The sequence below is a fragment of the Dama dama genome, chromosome 12, assembly GCF_033118175.1.
Source record: "Dama dama isolate Ldn47 chromosome 12, ASM3311817v1, whole genome shotgun sequence".
Lineage (NCBI taxonomy): Eukaryota > Metazoa > Chordata > Mammalia > Artiodactyla > Cervidae > Dama > Dama dama.
The window spans coordinates 41363469-41385532 of NC_083692.1; the positions used below are offsets into that span (position 1 = coordinate 41363469).

Consider the following 22064-nt stretch of genomic DNA (forward strand, 5'->3'; position numbering starts at 1 on the left):
CCGAAATGCATCAAAAACAAGGATTGATGGATGATAGCTACATAGGATGACAGGGCAAATAGAGTAAAATTATAATTATAGAATCTAGGTGGTGAGTATTCATGTGTAATTCTTTCAACTTTTTTCTATGTTTGAATATATTCATAATAAAATTTTAGAAAACAAGAAAAAGAAAGAAAAGCAGCAACTAAAGATGCAGAATGAATGACATGGAAATGTTTTAGAAGCTAAAAGAAGAGGTCTAAAAAAAGAAGAGAAAGCCAACAGGTATCACATGCTATAAACAGATTCAAAATACTGAAGGAAATAGATTTAGCCATTACACTGACAACCAAACAACCAAAAAACCACTGGTGAGCTCTGTAAAAGAAATTTCTATCAAGCTGTCAAGCAGAATTCAGATTTTGGAAGTGTAGTGTGGATGTGAATGCAGGAATACAGTGTTTTCTACAAGTCTGTGGATGAAAGGAAGATGACAGGGAGGTGGGATATTATTAGATGGGTTGGGGGAGTCCAAGTTTATCTGCAGACAGAAGAGAAAGAACTGGTATACAGAGAAAAAAATAACAATGGAAATACAGGTTGATGGACAGAACAAGAGCACAGTGTTGGTGGAGGGAACAGGGTTGGGAGCTCAGGGGAAGGATTAGCTGTGGAGACAGTAGCTAAGGAAGAGAACCAAGGAGGACACAGAAACACATGGGAGACAGAGAAGGATGAAGTTGAGGATTACATGTTGGACCGTCCTAGTCTTTCCAGAGAAGTAAGATGTGAGGTCACTTGCTGAGGATGAGGCTGGGGGATTAGGAGTAAAAGTTACTTAGCACAGGCTCCGACAATGATTCGTTCTCTGGCTCTGTATTGAGGAAGATGATATCTTCTGTAAACTAGCATTTGGAAGTCCTCAAATTAAGCTCAGTGATAGGACAGAACTGCAATGTTAGCTACAATAGCAATATTGTATTATTGCGATATTACTTACCAAATAGCACAGTTTTTCACACCGTATGGGGCAGTAAGCCATTTGTTCTGTGGCTTGAACTTTGATCCGCACATCTGAAACACCACCTGCAGGCGGCTGCTTCCCCGGGATTTCATTATAATACTCATGATCTTCACTCTCCTCAGCAGGGCCATCAACAGGCACCTCCTCGCTGTAAGAGAAAAAAGGATCCCCAAGAGGCTGGGTGGGAATTCATATGCTGTAGGGGATGCAGAGAGATCAGAACCATGCAAATCATCCTGAGAAACTTTTCATGCTTTACGAGTATAGCTGTGTTTAGGTGATGTCAAACATCTGGATAGAAGCAACCAGATGGTTGAATTGTTTAGCTTTCTGTAGACAATCAAAGTGGGGTAAGCCAACAAAAAGTGCCATGGGTGATGCTTTCACGTCTCCTCTCAGTGATAAAATATGTACATATACATACATACATATATATATATATACACACACTAACTTCCTGAATGTAAGTTGTTTTTGTCAATCGAATAAAAATACAAAGTTTTCCTTAAATTCTTCAGCCCACTTTCACTATAGCATTTTGGAAATGCTTTTGCTCAAAGAAAATTTAGATACTGAGCAGAGGGCCTGGCTCAGTTTACCATAAATGGAAGATGAAAACTTCAGTTTATGAAGATGAAAAAAAAAAATACAAGAGCTATGGCCAGCTATCTTGTCTGCACAAATCTGGAGTATATGTGATTCATAAAGAAATATTAGAACCATATGTGGCAAGCGGATAGATTCATGTAAACATGCATTGTTTTTAAGAAATAGGGCAAAAAAAAAAAAAAAACACAGATTTTTCTTCCAAACTGGAATCAGTCAAAGTTTCTTATGAGAAAAAAATAAATCAAGTCCATTTGGACTGCGTTGACTTCACTGACAACCCACAGCTTTGTTGGGTTCATTACATGTCAATGAAAAGACAACACTAAAATCCAAGAGCCACCCTAGAAAACATTCAGCATCAAGGCCTGCTGGTAGCCCCTCTTCTTTGCCATGCTAAACCACCTCTGAGAGGAGATCTCCAAGTCTGGTGTTTGTTGATACATGAAACGATAAATTGGGGGGGGGGGGGGTGGTTTCCAGAAATGCATTTACAAGTGTCCAAGAATTTTATTTCTTGGGTATGAATTCTGCCACCCAGGGACCTCAGTGCATTCCACACGTGGTGGAGTCTGACAGGCCTGAAAGGTTTCAGCTTTCACTGTGGACTTTCTGTGGTGCAGACAGAGTCATGCCGTGCTCTACCCCTCGGCCTGGCTGGAGCTGAGCTATCTGCACTACCCACCAGCAAACAGGAGTTCCTGCGACACACATTTGATTCTTAGGATTTTCTTCTTTCTTAATTATTTTAACTGATATGCAAGGGATCTGGGGTTGAAACAAACCTGAGAAATTTCTTCTTGCTCATTTTATGACACTATCTAATTAATGCAGAGCTCTGTATAACATCAGAGAAACAAGGTCAACCCATTCTTACTTTTAGTGTTTCCTTTAATTCTATTACAAAGCAAGAGGAAATATCTAGACAAATAAGAAAGGAAGAAGAGTAAAAATGTCACTATTAGTTTGTATGGAAACTGTATCTATTGGTAAATAAAAAATTACTAATTTCATTAGTCCATTTTAAATTCCATATTAATTTTAAAACAAAACAAAGTATGGTTAAGTCAAATAATTATAGAATTCCTGGCTGACCTTTCACAAGAAGGATTCAAAGAAGGATTTTTCAAATACTGTTTAAACCGGAGTTCAAAAGCCTGTCCTATGGTACTTATGACGTCTTGGGCCATTCCATTGCGGCATTCCAGTATGTGGCAGGCTGCAAGAGGACATACCAAAAAATTACAATAAATTTTCAGTAAGAGAAGATTTCATAAAGTTGAAATACTTCCAGAACATGAACTGGTAAATAAAAGGAAGTAGGTTTCCAAGTTTTCTGCAGCTCTGAAATCGCATACTTCATATTACATATGCATCAAAGAGAAGAAACATTCACATTTTACGACGAGATACTTCAAAACACTTATAAATTTCAGTCTTAAGGCAGGTATTTGGGGCTCACACTTTAATAAAGGCAGACCGATCTTGACTAATAATGTGATTCATGTTCTGTGTTAGCTCTAGAATTCAATACAGAAGATGATTTTAGGGCAACAACCTGACAAGATGATGTCTGCCGCATTGTCTTTACGTGGTACTCTACGGATGACTGAAAACAAAATAACTTTCTACATGCACCCCTCACAAATGGGGAAGAGCTACTGGTAAAGACAGGGGCTTTAGACTACCCTTTCCTCTAGCCAGCCCTTTGCCCTGTCATTACTACTCAAAATCAGTGATGGTGTGGGAATCCCTGTCTTTGAAATCCTACTATCTCCAATAAGCACCAAATCAAGATTTCATGAAGACTGATATTATCAGAGGATATTAAAATTTTTGTAGATACTTTCTCTAAAAAGCTGTTACTAGAAAGGGCTAGCTATCACTAGCAAATTAAAGAAATAAATTGTGGAGGGGGCAGCTGACAGAACAGGCGAATTAGCAAATCTGCTACTGCTAAGTTAAAGCCAGAGCTTGTGTTCAGGGGACCATAAATTAATCTCCCCATCACATGGAATGTCGGTTGCCTTGATGAGAGAATGGTGTTGTGCTCAGGGCCTTAATATATGACTGAACTGAATCTGAAGTTTCATAAGGATGGCTTAAAATCACAAGGATGACTTAAAATACGGTAATAAGTTTCATGAGATTTTCAAAATTACATTGGTCTGTATAGCCTGAAGAATTGAGGAATGAGGGAAAAGCTTGACAATTTTTCAATATACAAGAATGTTGTAAAAACTGTCAGCTATTTTCTGAGAACAGGAAAGGCTTAAGTGGGTGCCTAGGGAATTAGATTAAATAAAAAGGAAGCTGTGAAATGGTGGGACTGTGGGAACAATACTGGAACATTTTACTAAAAGGGATACATACCTGAAGAAAGGAGGATACCTATTGTGATGAAGGCATGTTTTTAGGCTCTGAGTAGTCGTGAGAAGGATTTTATATGTATTTAAAGTAAAATAAAATTCAATCAAGCCCTGGTGCCTCAGATAGTGAAGAATCGGCCTGTAATGCAGGAGACCCAGGTTCAATCCCTGGGTCAGGAAGATCCCCTGGAGAAGGAAATGGAAACCCACTCCGGTATTCTTGCCTGGAGAATCCCATGGACAGAGGAGCCTAGCAGGCTACAGTCCATGGGGTCGCAAAGAGTCAGACACAATTGAGCAACTAACACATTCACAAAATTCATTCACGCCTAACTGGATTTGCAGAGCCTATAACAGTAGGTTATGGTAGAACCTACAATGGTTTCCTAGCTTTATGTTGATAATCATCTCAAGGAATATCAGACAATTCTCATTTCAGAATTAGCTGGACATTTACTTAAGGAATTTATGTCTCTGAACTTTTGGAAGGGAGGTTTGTGTGTGTGTGTAGGCAGGGGATGGTATTACTAAATCAAATGATGCTAAGGTATCAAATCTCCCAAAGGGTTATTGGTCACTTCTTGTAAGGTTGCCCCTTTCAAGAAGCAACCTGGATCTTGAAATAGACTTAGGAGCTAATTATAGTTTTGAAAGCCTGATTAATAATGTCTATAAATTAATAGCCTTCTTACCAAAGGAAAATGTTTGGTCTATTTTCAGATTGCCATTGTATATTGCCCCCCTTTTTTCTCTACACTAGCTTTACACAGTGACTAATGCACTGAAGGTGTTTTAAAAGTATGTGTTGAATCAATTAATGTTGATTTCTCTGAATCACACTCATAACTCTGCTGTGAGAAATCATCTTCAGTTCTACTGAAGTGAGACTGGCAGTGAGCCCCTGTCACGGGGAAGGTTTCATGACCACTGAGTGGTACAAATGACCACTTGGGTCATTTGTGAAAATGGTCTCCTCCTTCCTGGTTAGGCTTCACATCCTTAAACCTATAAAGTGCCCTTGGACACGTGTCCTTTGGTTGAGCCCAAAAATAGTTGTGCTACACTATGGTAAAAAAAAGGTAACTCACTTGAATTATTTTTTTCATCTCATAAATTCCTGGTCAACTTAAAAATGAAGTCAAGGCTGGAAATCAAACCAATATTATACAGCAATCATCAACAATTAAAAACAAATATTTTAAAAAATCAAAATGGAAACAATTTATGTAATCTTACTTTCTCTTAGGATAAACAAGATGTCTTGAGATAAAGATGGAAAAGATAGTGGGAGAGGTGGGAAATTCAACTATAAATAAAATAGATAAATAAGAAAAACCAAAGTTTATCTCCCATGAGAGGGATGAGAAAACAACAATGGCTGAAAGAACTCTGTGATAAGATGCAGATCCCAGTTCAATGGCCAATTATACCACAGTCTATGTGAATAAGGTATGCTACACCCAGGCCCTCACCTGCCAAGACAGGGCACTGCATGATCTCTGAAGTCCCTTCCTGCTTTACAGAAATCCTATCCTCCCTTGATTATAGTACTTTAAATTCTCTGAGAAACAAGGCAAGGCACATGGGCATATGGGAACGAATGAATGACCCAAACCCACCAACTGTCCTCTACCACTTCTCGTTTTATTTCTCTCAACTTTTCTGATACTTGAAGCTTTGGTCCTTTTCCTGGGCTGATGCTTACCAACACGATTTTTCACTTTCCTTTGGATAACCGTGTTACTGTCATATTATTTTTTAAAGATTAAACAGGAAGAGAAGAAAAAACCGTGGTGCCTATCTCCAGGAAAGGAACAGCTGGACACGATGCCTGGCCCCGTGCAAGTGTCCTGTGCAGCCTCGCCACTTTCAGGAGCACACACATTTTGGTGGTGCTTTTGTTGCCACTTACGTGATGCTCTGTGAAAATGCTCTTTGTTCTTTTTTAGGTTGGTCATGACCTAGACAGGAATGGGTTTTGAATCACATACAAATATGCCCAATTCCCATTGCTAGACCCATCTCCAAAAACTCAGATAAGCACCAGCTTGGTCAAGAATTTCTCAATCTTTAGCTAATGAGAAGGAAGAAAAACAAGCATATAATAGAAAATCCCAATTCTCCCCAAAACAATTTGACTTTCCAGTGATGTGGGGGGCCCGAGCTTTGACCTCTATGTCTGAATTAGACACAGACTTGGGTTCTCTTCATTGTGAAATGAAAAGAATGTTCTGTCTGTGAACAGACCTACAATTCTATTCTTGAGTATCAGGTACTCTATTAAGTAAGATGTAAAAGAATCTTAGATTCATATTCTTCTTTTTCATTTGGTTTCCTAACTGGATAGTCATGGACAAGGGGCTGAGAACAATTCTTAAAGAATAACAGACCTTTCTTTAATGCTTTATGCTTAAACAGACCAGTTTTGCTTTTGTTGTTCATTTGCTTTTGGTTTTTGGTTTTTATGGGAAAACTAGAAATTCAAAAGTGCAGCTTCTCAGGTCACCCACCAGATGGCGCTGTGGGACTGAAGCATAGAGTCTACCAGCCCTTAGGAAGAAATCGGTCTGATGCAACTAGCCAGCTGTCGGACCACAGTTTATCAATGTCGCCAGGACAGCAGCACATGTATTTTACAGCCATAAACATAAATAACATAACTGGGTTAATTTAAATTGGTGTTACAGGGTTCTTTTTGTGGTTTTGTTTTGTTTTTTGCTTTCTTTATAGAGAGGACCACGACATGCCTATATCCAGGTAGTCCAGGTAAACTGGGACCTCTTCACAGACTAGATTCAGAGAAAATATTCAAGCTGTCCTGCACTGCACACATTTGGAGTAAGAAGTGAAGCGATTCTTCATTTATAGCAATTACAGGGGTAAGCTGTATTGGTCATTAGGTAAACTCAAAACACTCTTACTGGGGGGCTCACCTTTTCCACAGAAGAGGCCTTTTATAAAATAAGGAGTTCACTAACAAGTCCTAGCCAAGATGGAAAAAGTGGTAGCTTCCCTGAGTTGAAGGCACTAATTCTAAAAGTGAATCAAGCAGAGGGGAGACTGTGGGAACGTTCGGGATAATTAGCATGCGGCCCGGGCTCCTCTGCCTGTCAGCCAGGCTCTCCTCATCCCTGAGGTCTGACTGCTTCCGTGACCCATCCACTGACACTGTGGTTCCCACAGTGACCAGCAGCCTGTCAATTGCTGGACTGAATGGCATTTTCCACCTCCATTCCCCTGAACTCCTTTTCAGTCTGAGACATTCCCGGGTATCTTCTCCTAGAGAAATGTGTTCTTCCTCCATCTTAGTCGATACTGATCTCTCGGTTTTCTCCCATTCCCTGAGACCTCAGCCCTCCTCTTTCTGGGTTCTACTTTCAGACATCTTGCTCACTTTTAGGACTAAGAAGCTGCAGCTTCTCCAAACCTGAAACCTCTCCCCAGCCCCCACAAACCTTCAGGTTTCTCCTCTCAACTGAACATTTGCCCCGGGAAGAGCCAAATTAACTAGGTAATTTTATAACATTGTCTTTCTGGTTTCACTATTTTTTTTTTAATCAAGGATTTAGAACATTCTTTTTCTTTTACAAATGCAATAAACATTCATTATAGGGAGTTTTAGAAAACAGACACCAAGGAAAAGAAATTACATAAATCTCACTAACCAGGCATATCTGCATACTATTAACATTTTGACATATGTCTTTATAATTTTTTTTTTCAAAAAATTATCTGGGATCATACCAATCACATTGGTTCATAATCTGCTTTTTGTACTTAATAATATTAATTGCTGCATGGTAGAACAGCCTATGGATTCATTTAAATAATTTGCTATTTACAAATACTGAATTTTCCTTTTCTTACGTGACGCGCTCACGTGTGCTCAGTCGTATCAGACTCTTGGTGCCCCTACGGACTGCAGCCCGCCAGACTCCTCTGTCCATGGGATTCTACAGGCAAGAATACTGAAGGGGTACTATGCCCTCTTCCAGGGGATCTTCTGGACCCAGAGATTGAACCCACGTCTCCCGCCTCTCCCGCACTGCAGGCGGATTCTTTCCTGCTGAGCCTCCAGTGATCTTTATTGCTTAATCTTTGTACATGTCTCATTTCCTTAGAAGTGAAATCGCTGATTCAAAACTGTTTACACAGGCTTCACTGATGGCTCAGTAGTAAAGAATCTGCCTGCCAATGCAGGAGACACCGGTTCGATCCCTGATCCGGAAAGATCCCACATGCTGCGGAGCAACTAAGCCTGTGCACCACAACTGTTGAGCCTGGACTCCAGAGCCAGGGAGCCACAACCACGGAGTGCACACGCTGCAAATACTGAAGTCCGAGCGTGCTACAGCCCACGCTCTGCAACAAGAGACGCCTCCACAAGGAGTAGCTTGCACACCCCAGCGAAGAGTAGCCCCAGCTCGAGGCAACCAGAGAAACGCCTGCATGCAAGCAACAAAGACCTAGCACAGCCAGAAATAAAGAAAGTTCTTTTTAATAAGTGTTTACACTTTTTAAAGTTTTGATGCAAATTTTCAGTATGCTTTCTGAAACATTTGGATCTACACTCCTACCAGAAGTATTCAGGAGATACTACAACTCCAAATCACATTTTACCTTTTTATAAAAGACAAATATGGTATCTATTTATAATTTGTGTTTCTTTGATTGCTAGTAAGTTTTTTGCTTTTCTTTTATGCTTCTTGGTGCCCGGTAATCTCCTTTTGTGTGTGCTCCAGACTTGAAGTTAGTCCAGGTGCTTACTGGCTGGGTGAGTTTAGTAAAACTACCTTTTCAATTCCAGAGCTTGCTTCTTTAAAAAAGCAGTGACATTAATATCTACTTCATAGGACTGTTGTGACGATGAAAGGAGACCATGCAGAAAGTACTCCTGACAATGTCTAGCAGGTGGTGAGCACAAAATAAACGATAACTTTTTTTTGTTCTTCTTTCTCTATTGGATTGTTTTTCCTATTTGTAAAAATGCCTGTTTTTTTTTACTGGCAAGCCACTTCAAATCACTCAGGACAATAATAATAATAATGACTATTGTTTATTGCATACTTATAATGAGCCAGGCATTGAGATACTTGCATCAAATACAATATCTGATTAAGTCCTCGAGACCACCTGATTGCTATTTCTTTATCAATGCCCTTATCTAAATAGCTCCCAACAACTATTACTTCACAATTTTGTCCAGACTGTCCCTTCTCCTGCACATGTAGTTTAGAGCATCATCAGCCCTGCCCAGGGTCAGTGAGATGTCCTCCAAACTGAACTCCACAATTCCAGACCACTTTCCTGCCCTCAATATCACCTTTATAGATGGAAAGGCCAGAAAAGTTATTTTATAATTTTAGTAGAATGGTGGAAACCAGAATAATTCTTTATAAAGCTCAAAATCTTCAACAGCCCCCAGTAACCTTTTGGCTGGCCTTCTGAGCCTTGACAGTTTCTTCCCTCTCAGCCTACTTCTACTCTTCGCTTTCGCTGCAGCCCACCTTTGCCCACCACCCAAACCCACAGCCCTGAGCTCCTTCCACTGGTGCCTGAATTCACTTAGTGCACAGAGCCTCCCTGAGCAGCTGCAGGCTCCAGGCACTGTGCCCGTGCGCCCCTCTTCTGCTGCACATCGGACAGGCTCTGTTTCTCTCCCCTGTGATGAGGAGCCCAGGGTGGCCAGTTATAATTTTTCTTCTACAACGATTATCTCAGCCTCTTGTGTATTAGTATGTAATTAATAATTATCTGTGGACTCAAGAGCTGTGTCAGTACCTCTGTGCAGAAACTAAAGTCCAGAGGCACAGGTGAGGGGAAAGGATTTAACACTTGAGGGGTGTGCAAACAGTGGGTATGCTGTGAACAGAACGGCTTCTCGCAGAGAAGGTACATAAGAGAAGGGGCCAGGGGACAAGAAAAGGAGCAGAACATGATGAGGAGATACTAACTTTTTTGCCCAAGAAAATCACATTATGTTTCTAAGTCATCTAGCTACCAGACAGACCTGCTTCCCTAAGAAGACAGAAAGATGAGAAGACAGGAAAGGAAATCGTGCTTTCTCGGTATTACCTGTTACTCCTCTCAACAACATTAGCAAGTAGATGTTGTTACTACCTAGGAGGGGTGGGATGAGGAGAGCGGAGGAAGGTTCAGAGGGAGGTAATGTACGTGTAATTATGGCTGATGTGCTGTTGCACAGCACAGACCAATACAACATTGTAAAGTTATTTTCCCCAATTAAAAATAATTTTTAACATAAAAAAGAAAGAAAGAAACTGAAGTTTAGGATGTGAAACAACTTGGCTGAGGACTACAGTGTGATGGGGGAAGAATTATGATTCCTGTCCAGCCTGTCTGACTCCAGCATATTTCTTATTTTTTATACCTGGGCTGGGACTAAAGAAAGAAAACACTGAAACCTCCATATGAAGAGTTTCTGAGTCCATTCTCTTCTTACTCTGAAATCCATCCATGAGCTCAGTCAACAGTTCTCATAAAAGCCTTTGCAGAATCCTCGAGCCAGGATCCCCCTGAATTCCTTCGAGCAGCTCAGCTCTAGCAACTCAGGCATCAGACTTCAAAGTGAATGAGTTGCATTGCATTCTCTCTGCTTTATTTCACTTAAGCAAGTGAGGAGATCGGCAAGCATGTGGATCCTAGGCCATTACCCTCCGTAACAAGCATAATCTTTGAACCCCTTCTGCTGAAGAGCAATGACATGCCTGAGATATTCAGTGACTGATGGCAAAGTTACTAAGTATCTAGAGTTCCTGGTCTATTTGTTCTTCCTTTCACCCTGTCCTTTTCAGGTTAAAAGAAAGGGATTTGTTGTTCAGAGACCTTCCCAAAAATAGCCTACTTCCATTCTTTAGGGAGGGCTTCAGTGGTAAAGAATCTGCCTGCCAATGCAGGAGACACAGGTTCAATCCCTGGGTTGGGAAGATCCCCTGGGGAAAGGAATGACAACCCACTCCAGTATTCTTCTTGCCTGGGAAATCCCATGGACAGAGGAGCCTAGTGAGCTAAATCCAGGGGGTCACAAAGAATCAGACACAACTTAGTGACTGAACAACAACAACTTGAGGGAAGCTCAGGCTTGATTAAAACAGGTTACTCTTTGGTATCTTTGTTGTGTTCCATTCCTACTCCCCTTCCTTCACTAGTTCCTGTCTCTCCCGTCTACTCTTTGAGTAATATCCATTCTTTATTATGTAGTTTAGAGTCTACTTTAAAGGAGTATTGCACAGTATTTACAACCCGTTCTTCTTTCGATTTCATCAAGCAATGCTCTCTTGGGCCACATTTACTGAGCATCTACTCTGTGCTGGGTACTGTGCCAGCAGGTGGTCCTCACAGTTTCATTTTTGACAATTATGATAGTTTCCAAATGGACCTGCCCCCTCCCTGAATCCATCCACTGCAGCCTGCTGCCAAATGAACCTTCCTAAATCTCTGCTTTGTAAACTGCTTTCTCCACCCATCTGCTCATAAGATTGTCTCTACTTATTAGCTCTCTCCTATCTGCCCTCTAGATGTCCTTTTTTGACTTTTTTCCCCCTTCACACACAATCTGCATCCTATTAAGTGTTTATTCACCTGCTTCCCAGTATTTGTCGTTGTCACTTAGTTGTTAAGTCATGTCCAACTCTTTTGTGACTCCATGGACTGTAGCCTGCCAACCACTGTCCATGGGATTTCCCAGGCAAGAATAATGAAGTATTGGGAGTAGATTGCCATTTCCTTCTCCAAGGCATCTTCCCAGGGATTGAACCTGCATTTCTTGCTTTGGCAGGCAGATTCTTTACCACTGAGCCACCAGGGAAGCCCTGCTCACCAGTACACCACATGCATTTTTGCCTCATGTTTTTATAACTCTTTGAATCTCCAAATTCCACTCCATACATACTTAATGAATGTTTGGCGGCAAACTCCGCCCTGAGGTGACAAAGGGTACTGCTGAACTAACAGGCTCTAGTTAAGGGGGGCGCAACCTAACACTCTTCACTAAAATGAGTGAATATCTCAGAGTCAGGGATGAGAAGCAACACTCAGCATGTCTGTCTACAGAGGCCAAATGGCCTAACTTCAGGCCCTTGACACAAAATGTGGCTGGCAGGTGGTTTCTTAGGCAATCTTACTAAATCCTGGGATGAGACAACTCATCAACTCACCCTTCCATTCACTCTGTCATTCAACAAAAAGAGTTACTGATCATCACCACGTGCAAGGCATTGTGATGAGTGCTTGGGAAACAACAGTAAGAGAAACAAGTTCCTGCCCTCCAGTAGCTTTTAGTAGAAAGGACAGACACTAAACACATAAACAAGTGAGTAACTAAAATGATAAAAATGTAGGGTAAGTGTCAACAGAAGAGAAACAAAGTATTATAACCCAGCAGAGTGGCATATACTACTGGAGACGGCAGATGCTATCAGTCAAAGAAGGTCTTTTTGAAGAAAAGATATTAAAACTGAGACCTAAAAGATGAGAAAAAAGCCAGACACTCAGAGTGACATGCCAGGCTCTTGAACAGCAAGGCACAGGCTTAACACCTATAAACACACACGTGCACACACTTGTCAAGGCAACTACAGGCCCATGACCTCACTGATTTGGGTCTTGTGTGCAATTCATTTGTCCACTGGGGATGTGGCAGCCAGCCCATCTATCCTTACTGAAACAGCTTCCCTTTCATTTATGTAAATAGATGACAAGACTTTTGGTTGAAAGGATTTAAAGCCCACCTCTAATTTTTTCTCCTTTGCTCTGTTGACAGGGCTATTTATTTCAAACACATATTTACATAATATTTCTAGACCCCCAATATACTCTAGTGATACTCATCACTTTACATATTGAAAATAATTGCTTGTTACTTTCAAAAGTTGGTATATATCAACTCTTAAGAAAATCTAGAAGTTGCTTTCCATACCTCGTTGATTAACTGGATCTTTAGCTACGTAGGCAACATAGTCTGTAGTATCCTATAAAAAAAGGGAAAATGATTGCATTTAAAATGAACGGATTGTACTGGTAAAAGATAAAAGAGTACATTTAGGGTATGATATTCAGGCAAAGACTGATGCTAAGGTTTCTGTTTAAAGAGCAAAGGAAAGCATCCTAGGAGGAAACATAAACAAATACATAATATATACTCAACAATTGTGGAGTCTACATTCTCTGCCCCTTGGGGAGATAATCTGAAGATTAAAAATTTAGAGGCAGACAATATCACTAAGAATAAAAGAGAATGTAGGTAGGGACTGTGTTAGGACAAATATTCTTTTAAAATGGTTAGGGACTATTACTCTCCTGTGTTAAAGTTGAAATACCAGGGCTTATGTAATCACAAAGTTTATGTCATAAACTAGGATGTGAAACATGATTTCCCAGTTGTCCAAACAGATACCATGTAGATCAGAAAAAAAGCTGATTACAGAGACATGGTTTTGTGGTGGTTAGCTTGCTTTTATGCAGTGCAACTTAAGGAATAATATAGCAAAAATAAAAGGCATTTATTTGATCAATATATAGAAAGAAGAGATCATTTTTGAAATAGAGAACCCATGAAAATCCTAAGGAATTCCAAAAGATGCACTCCAAACTAGTGGTAACCAGAGCAGGAGACAATATAGGGAAGGGGGAGAGGAGGTACAAACTATTGGGTTTAAATAGGCTTGAGGATGTATTGTATAACACAGGGAATATAGCCAATATTTTATAATAACTGTAAATGAAATTTACCTTTAATAACTGTATAAAAATAAAGACACTTTAAAAGAAGACACTATAAAAGAAGATATAACAGCACCATTTCAACTTATGTTTAAAAAAGAGAGATGTGTTGCTGGCTTTGTGAAAACAAACAAAAAGCTACTTGGTAATTTTGACTTTTACTGAAAACAGTATGCTGATGAATGATAAGATTTTAATAATTAAAGATGCTTTTTGTTATCTCAGTTCTCAGAAAAAAATACACACAATACCACTTGCAGATTAGAAGTATGACTCTCTAGAGGGAAGATGAAATCAACTGGCAGGAAATAAAAGTCCATGTTTGTAATACCCTCAAGGACAATCACTTAATAACCCACAATGAATCATACAGGAAACAGATCTCAGGGTCAGTATAACTTGCCTTCAGTTATTTTAAAAAATAACACATACCTAAGTAAATCTCTCTTATACAAAAAGACAAAAGATTTGAAATATTTTATATAAAAATAAGGTCATGCCAATGAGCTTTATGTTATATAATTTAGAAGCAAAGACACAACTGTGAGGGCTTGGCTGCCCATTTTAAAGTTGAAGAGGTGGTATGATGTGCACAATGCTGTCTGCTGTCTTAGTTGATGGGAAAGAGGTCTCAAGAATGCATTGTGAGCATGAGAAAATTAAATACACTTCTTATATTTCCAGGCCTCAGTTTCCTCATGTTCAAAAGAATCTCTTAAAATTCCATAACTGTAAATATTTGGGAGAATTTAAAGAATGTTAAAAGCACAAACAATGGGAGGAAATATAAGAAGTATATTTAATTTTCTCATACTCATAATGCATTCTTGAGACGGAGAAAGTATATACAGATACAAAAGCATTACCAAGAACTGTCTTCAGGGCCGACTGAAGGGAGACAAGTAAATTGTTTCTGAGAAGGGAGTAAAGGTGAGGGTGAGCAAGGTCAAGAGGTGAGAAGGAACACCCAGTATTTTTGAAACTTTGGAGGGAATCTGGTAGGAAGAAGGTACCACATTAGGTCATGGAAACTTGTAGCTTCCAAACCCTTGGACTCAATTAGCCGTGAAGCTGTAAATTATCTCAGACAGTGTCCTAAGGAAATATAGACATGTATTAGCAATACTGGTGACAGTTATCTCTTATCACTCTGTGCCAGGCACTATGCTAGCAGTTTACATGCACCATTGCACTTAATTCTCACAACACTTTGAGGCAAGGGGAGGTCATTTCCCATTTTACAGAAGAGGACCCTAAAACTTAGAGAGACTGTAAGTTAACTCAAGTCTACTTGACTCCAGAGCCTGGCACTCCACCATATTGCCTTCCTGACCTGAGGGTAAAATTCAATTGGGGGAACCTCTAATGCCAAGGCTCTGGCCACCCCAGTTTTCTATGTAAAATAAGCAAGTTTTCTCTCCACCTGTAGAAAACATAGAGGTGCCCCTCAATTCAGTAGGTACAAACTTTTCCACGGTAGCCACAAATTCTTTACTATCTTTGGTAGCGGCAGTGCTTTGGCTGGTTTAAAGAAATAAAGGCACATAAAGACAGTCTAAAAAGAATTAGGATTCTGGAGAACTATGATGGATGCCATGCAGGGCATGTCTAGGGTAACTGAGGATTTTCGTACCAATTTTAAAATGACAGCGACTCTTGAAACTTGAAAAGGGAAATTTAAGGCAAATGGCAACAATTATTTTTCCCACAGCTCTTACAGAACTCTTTACATTGCTTTACAAAAGTGTTCAAGTTCCTTCATGGATGGTCAAGTTATAGAGGGTTAGGAAGAGAAGTGACAGTGCTGGCCTTTTCAGGCTGGAAGCTGACGCTCTCTGCTACCAAACATAGCCCTTGGTGTTGCTGCTGTGGTCAGATCAGAAGGTTAGATGGAGGGTGGATAGAGAGGAGCTGGGAATAAGTTATATGCAGATTTTTGACTGGGTGTAAGATCAGGTAAAATCCCTGCACATTTGTAGGTACAAAAAAAAAGTCATAATGTCACAGAGGAACAAAATCTTTCTCTTGCTCCCTCGGTTTAAACAGATGTGTTTCTTGGTCAGTCACAGGCTTCCTCATTTCAACACCCATCTCCTTTTGCTCTGACCTAGAAATGATGTAGTTGGTGGTCTGGGAATGACCCTCTACTCTGCAGAGAACGCTTAGAGGGAGAGCACGGACTCAGACCTGCACAATTCATGAGAATTGAGCATCACGTGGCCTCTTAGTTGGAACAATAGGTTTTCTCTCCCCAACTCAACATTCCCTGCATGAGTTTCTGAAAACGTAGTTGCTCATTTCGGATTAGACTTAGTTGCCTTGGCTGCTGGCCAGAATGGCAAATAGGCTTCCCCTCATGTGCCAAATCCAACTGATTAGGAGGATCTGCCTGGCACTCTATGTTGAAAAGAATTCTGAGGGAGGACCGTCAACAGATGTATAATATACTTGTTTTTATGAATTTGATGTCATCTGCAAGAAGCTTCTCAGATGATAACTCCATGGCTAGTAACACAATGGAGTATCATTAGTTTATCCACTAATCTAAGTATTTACAAAATCAGCGACAGGAAATATTTTGCCAGAACCCACATTTTTCGCTGCCTGCTACATATGGCTATTCACAAACTGTAATAAGATATTTGGAAAAGACAGGTAGTGGTTAACATGCTTTACATAGAAATTTCTTTTAACTCTTATAAAAAAAGAACTTTAATGAATTCATACTTACCGGATCCCCTCCAGAAGCAAAAGAAATAGACTGCATATGATGATTTGCAATAATCTGCAAAACACAAATTAAAGACATATGATGCTACAAATTAATTATACCTAATTATATACCATCTAACAGTAATGTACATACACTTGTTTGTTTTGATTTTGCCTGCTCAACATCCCTTTGGAAACCACTCCATCCAAGTTCTATAATAATCTTATTTAGATCAGGAGGCTCAGGTGGGTCTGATCTTCCTGCATATTACTGCCCCCTCCCCTTGCAGCTAGACAAATGGTCCAGGCCTAGCCAATCAGAAAACCATCCACCTAGACACAGCAAAGACAATCAACATCTGAGGAGGAAATGAGGAGAATAGGAGAAAATGCATCTCTCCCTGTCATTTAATATCTTAGTATAAGCCCAAAGCTTCTAGGAGTCATCTTTTGCTGTCATGAGGGAAAAGTCTGCTAGAAAATTATTTTTCTCTGGAAAAAAATCAAAGCTGAGAGTCAAAAACAGTAAAAAGGCAGGGGGTAACATTTGTTTCATCACTTCAACCAATATATTTCCCCCCTCCCTTTATTTTTTTTTATGTATTTTTTTCTAGTTTATTTATTTATTTTTATATAAGTTACTCTGACTTGAGTTTCAGTCATTTGCCACCATTCTTACTAAGGTGCTAACATTAAGAGTTTCAATATGAAGTAAGACTATCCAAGTAAACTGAATAAGTTAGCTAAGATTGTCTCTTTTACTTGAGATTCCAGGCTTCCTTTATTTGGAAACGACAGTGTAATGACCAATTTGCAGAGACCTATTTGTCATACTCTTTTAAAGATTCATTAAATCAACTATGTACCAATTGACTAATCCTGCCTTCAAATTTGTGTAACAGAATCTAACAGTTCTACTCTTAGATGTATATCCAAAAGAACTGTATAAATAGATATACCAAAAGATCTCAAGAAAGATAATCACTGCCTTGCTCATAATAGCCCCAAACTGGAAACAATCCCAATGATGATCACTGTGATATTTAAACATGGGACTACTACACAGCAACAACATATTTCTTGGGCAAAAGAAGCCAGACATAAAGACTGTATACTGCATAGCTGAATTTATATCAAGTTCAAAACCAGGCAAAATTACTTCATTCTGTTTGAAGTCACAATAGTAGTGACTTTGGGGGCAAAGGAAAACAAGTGGTTTTCTGGGATCCTGCAAATGATGTTCCTTGATCTGGGTAGTAGTTAAAACAAACAAATTCATTTTGTGATAATCAAGCTATACACTTACAATTTGTGCACTATTCTATATTTGTTTCCTATATTTATATTTCAGTTTAAAATGATTACTAAAAACAAAATCAATATACAGAGATCAACATCATTCCCGTACACCAGGAACAGCCAATCTGACACTGTGTGGGGAAGAGGGGAGAGGTATATTTTACAAGAGAACCTAATAAAAATCACACAAAACTTTTCGGAAAACTTCAGTGAAGAGTATAAATAACACATGAACACGCAGAAAGACATATATCACCTTTATGGATGAGAAGATAATATTATAAAGATGTCAATTCTCCCTGAAATTAATTTATAAATTCATGCAATTCCAATAAAAATTCCATCAGTGCCATTCAGGGAACTTTTAAAACTACTTCTAAAATTCACACTGGAAGAATAAATGCGCAAGAAGAATTAAGGCAATTTTTTAAAGAACAAAGAGAAAAGATTTTCCTTATTATTAAGACGTATTATAAAACTATAGAAATTCAGACTACAAAGACTAAAAAAGGACTGACACTTCTGTGCTCTTTTAGCCTATGATAAATGTGGCACCAAACAGCAGACACAAGGACACGTGATTAAATTAGTGGAGTCAGCTGAATCAGCTCCATATACGAAAAAATATAAAAATAAATCCTGTCTTCATGATATTTATAAATAAATGTTTGAACCACAAAAGAGCCATATAGACATTAAAAGACAGATAAAAGATTATGCTTAAGTTCTCTGAGGTAGGCAAATCCATCCTAATTTTAAAAAAAAAAGACATACAGGAAAGAAACTTTTAAATTTGACTTGTGAAAGCTCATTTTAAAACTTTTGTATAAGATCTCCAAAACAAGAAACAGCAGGCAAAGAGAATATATTTGCAACAAGTGAAACAAAGTTTTCACATAAAGTTTATAAAAAATTCCTACATCAATAAGAAAAAAAAAAGTAAACCCAAAATAAGATCATTTAATTTTCAAAAGTAATACAAATGTTCAATAAACATATTGAAAGATAACCTGCAAAAAAAATCAAGGCCATAAAAAATAAAACAAGACACCATTAAATTGATGAAGTTGTTAAAGTTCAACAAAATCATGTGTAGCAGGGGTGTGGATATTCTTGAGCACCACTGCATAGTGCTTAAATTTGTACAATAACTTTCAGAGGAATTTGACTTTTATTAAAACTAAACTATGCATACCCTGTAATTCCACCTTTCCACTTCTAGGTTTTTACTAGCGAGAAGTATTGGCACATGTAGATATGCATTTACCCATACAATACAAAAAAAAAAAAAGGAAAAATTTTGAGATATTCTTTATGCATAGTTAGGTCAACTACAGCATAGCTATACAAACAGAATTCTATGAAAACATGTCTATGTATACTAACAGCTTAATCTATAAGATCTAGGGGTTTTTTGCTTTTTTATAAGTTGAATGCAATTACATAAGACATGTAAAAAAATTAAGATTTTTCCATGAGGACTTAAAAGATTCATATAAATGCACGGAAAAAGATTTTAAACACACAAAATTAAGTGTAAACACACACCTCCTGCGGGGAAAAAACGGGCCCAAGTATTTATTCTCTGCATATTTTTTAAAGAACACCGATAATATGCTTATTTGTGAATTTAACATTTTTTAAACGAGAAAAACAGAAGAGAGGGATGGATGAGTTGATATGCTGATATATTGTTAAGAACACCGTGTGGTTTTCAGGTGCAGATTTAGCGGTCATTAGAGCAGAGATAAAATTAGTTAAAACCCTGGAGCAGATGCGACTGCCTGCGGATGGAAGAAAGAGAAGCAGCAGAAAGAGGATGGCGAGAAAGGAGAGGGGCGAGAGGGGAGGAAGATTAAGAGGTCTTCAGTTCAGTCGCTCAGTCAGGTCCGACTCTTTGCGACCCCACGGACTGCAGCACGCCAGGCCTCCCTGTCCATCACCAATTCCCGGGGTTTACTCGAACTCATGTCCATTGAGTCGGTGATGCCATTCAACCATCTCATCCTCTGTCGTCCCCTTCTCCTCTCGCCCTCAATCTTTCCCACCTTCTGTAAGGGGTCTGTAAGGGGTCTTACAGAAGGCATATAGAGTATTTGCAAGTTTATAGCATCATAAGCAGCAGAACGGTTAGGTAAGGGGGAAGCCAAGCAATGCACAGCCCTAGGTCTGAAACTCGAACGCACGGAGCGCAGACCACCTAGCGCTGGGAATGTTCCCCAGAGGGGGATGGGGGGCACTACCAGTGGCCAACCCAGAGCAGCACTCTGAGCGGGAGGCGGTGTTTGGGGGTCGCGCACACGCACGAGGTCACGCAAGCGCACGGCGCTTGCGCAAGCGCACAACCGCACGCCCGCGTAGCTCCGAGCTTGTGGAAAACGAACGAGTTCTGGGGAGGTCGAGCTGCTGGCACTATGTCTGAAATGCACGAGCTGTCCGAGCTTTATGAGGAAAGCAACGATCTGCAGATGGATGTGATTCCTGGTGAGAGTGATCTTCCGCATATGGAGGTAGGCGGCGGGAGCCGGGAGCTGTCCCCGAACCCCTCCCGCGCCGGGGCCCCGCCACAACTGGAGGAGGAAGGCCCAATGGAGGAGGAGGCTGCCCAGCCAATGGCGGAGCCACAGGGGCCCCGAGGCCTCGCTAGCCGGCCCAGCCCTGGGGAGCAGCCAGGCCAGATCGCGGGCCCTGATTTCGAGAGCGAGGACGAGGGCGAGGAATTCGATGACTGGGAGGACGATTATGACTATCCGGAAGAGGAGCCGCTCAGTGGTGCGGGCTACAGAGTATCAGCGGCCCTTGAAGAAGCCAACAAGATGTTTCTGAGAACCTCCAGAGCCAGAGAAGCAGCTCTGGATGGCGGGTTTCAGATGCATTATGAGAAGACCCCGTTTGATCAATTGGCTTTTATCGAAGAGCTTTTTTCACTTATGGTTGTCAATCGTCTGACCGAAGAACTCGGCTGTGATGAGATCATTGACAGAGAGTAGTTAAATGCTGTTGAGAGAGGAGGAAGCTGCTTGAGGAGAGACCCAACATTCCACTGCCATTTGGGTTCATTCCAAACAGTTCTGTGCCAATGAAAATCTTCCCCCAAAAAAAAAATTTTTTTTTTTTTTTTTTTGCAGAGTAGAATAAGGTAGTGACTGCACAGTTATGAAAAAGGAAGAAAATTGTTAAAGAAAAGTATCTTAGTACTGTTGAAACCTGTTTTCAAGAATGTCCAGAGACACTTATGGCTTTGACTTTGTTGTTTATTCAGAGTAATTTCCTTGCATTGAGAAAGATAATCTTTCATGTTTCACTGTAAGGAATGGCTTTGCAAGAATAAGTTATGACCAAGACAGACTGCCAGTACAAGAGCCTACTGATGATGATTGTATGAGAAAAAGTAACTGATTTATCCACCTTAGGACATAAGATGTCTTTGAGTTATTTGGACTGAAAGCATATTGAGAAAACTTTAAAGATTAAGCTTTGTGATCTATCCGAGCTGTGGTTATCAATGGCTAAATTTTTGGCGTAAAATAAATCTTCTACTGAGTATTCTTCAGTATCTCAGAGGATAATCTAGCCCCAAAAGAAGTATGTGTTTTGTGTGCTGTATCTTAAAACGTGTTTCCAAGAACAACTGAGATTTTGTTTGTACATGTATCTTGATCATTTTTAAAGCTACTGTAACCTTTAATTCAAGAAAATTCATTGCCGTGAACATTTTTAAAAGTGAAAACTTAAGACGTCCTTAATAAAGTTTCAAATTTAGACTGTAAAATATACGTGAAAGTACAAAGAACACAAACTCTTTCAAACATCAGCATATACTAGCGAATTTTCTGTTTCACTTGCTCTCTTTTTTCATTTAACTTTACAGGCAAAAGACCCTGGTTGAACTTCATAATGTAAGAACCCTTAAGTGAACATTGTCCAGTAAAAGGAAAGCCCTGCATCTAAAAAAAGACACTATGAACAACCCTTAAAAGTTTTAAATCTGCCCAGAAATCCACCTCAGTATCTGAAGTTTCCCTCTGTCTCCTCCTCTAATTAAGCTTGTTTTTAGTTATGCACCAGCATTCAAGATAATAAAGATTTCTTGTTCTCTGTATTTTGTTTGGCTAATTGTATACATACTTTCTCTAATTCTTTTTATTTGCTATATTGTTTGATTGTATGATTGCAACCATTTTATGATTTAAATTTAATGACTTTATAAGGGAAAGTGCTCCAACTTCAAATACCGGATTACAAATTAATTGGTGTAAATTAAACTTAGTAAATTCCTATAAGAGAATTTGCCAAGCTGGGAAAACCTGCCAAATCAGTAAGCATCTCAC

At 39.6% G+C, this 22064-nt stretch overlaps 2 protein-coding genes across 2 annotated transcripts in view; one reads left to right on the forward strand and one right to left on the reverse strand.

The window, feature by feature from the left end:
* SHC4 (SHC adaptor protein 4) overlaps window positions 1-22064 on the reverse strand; it is a 124480-nt gene that overhangs the window by 23235 nt on the left and 79181 nt on the right. The window contains exons 6-9 of the mRNA XM_061157101.1: window positions 16454-16507; window positions 12920-12971; window positions 2708-2831; window positions 983-1154 (exon numbers count right to left, since the gene is read on the reverse strand). Of these exons, the coding sequence (XP_061013084.1) occupies window positions 983-1154; window positions 2708-2831; window positions 12920-12971; window positions 16454-16507 (402 nt within the window). The remainder of the gene's footprint in view (window positions 1-982; window positions 1155-2707; window positions 2832-12919; window positions 12972-16453; window positions 16508-22064) is intronic.
* EID1 (EP300 interacting inhibitor of differentiation 1) lies at window positions 20066-21835 on the forward strand. Its single transcript, XM_061157100.1, has one exon. The coding sequence runs from the start codon at window positions 20148-20150 to the stop codon at window positions 20721-20723; it is 576 nt and encodes a 191-aa protein (XP_061013083.1). The 5' UTR covers window positions 20066-20147; the 3' UTR covers window positions 20724-21835.

Bases quoted from the DNA above. Each gene is read 5' to 3' on its own strand.
- EID1 (XM_061157100.1), top strand. From the start codon at position 20,148: ATGTCTGAAATGCACGAGCTGTCCGAGCTTTATGAGGAAAGCAACGAT.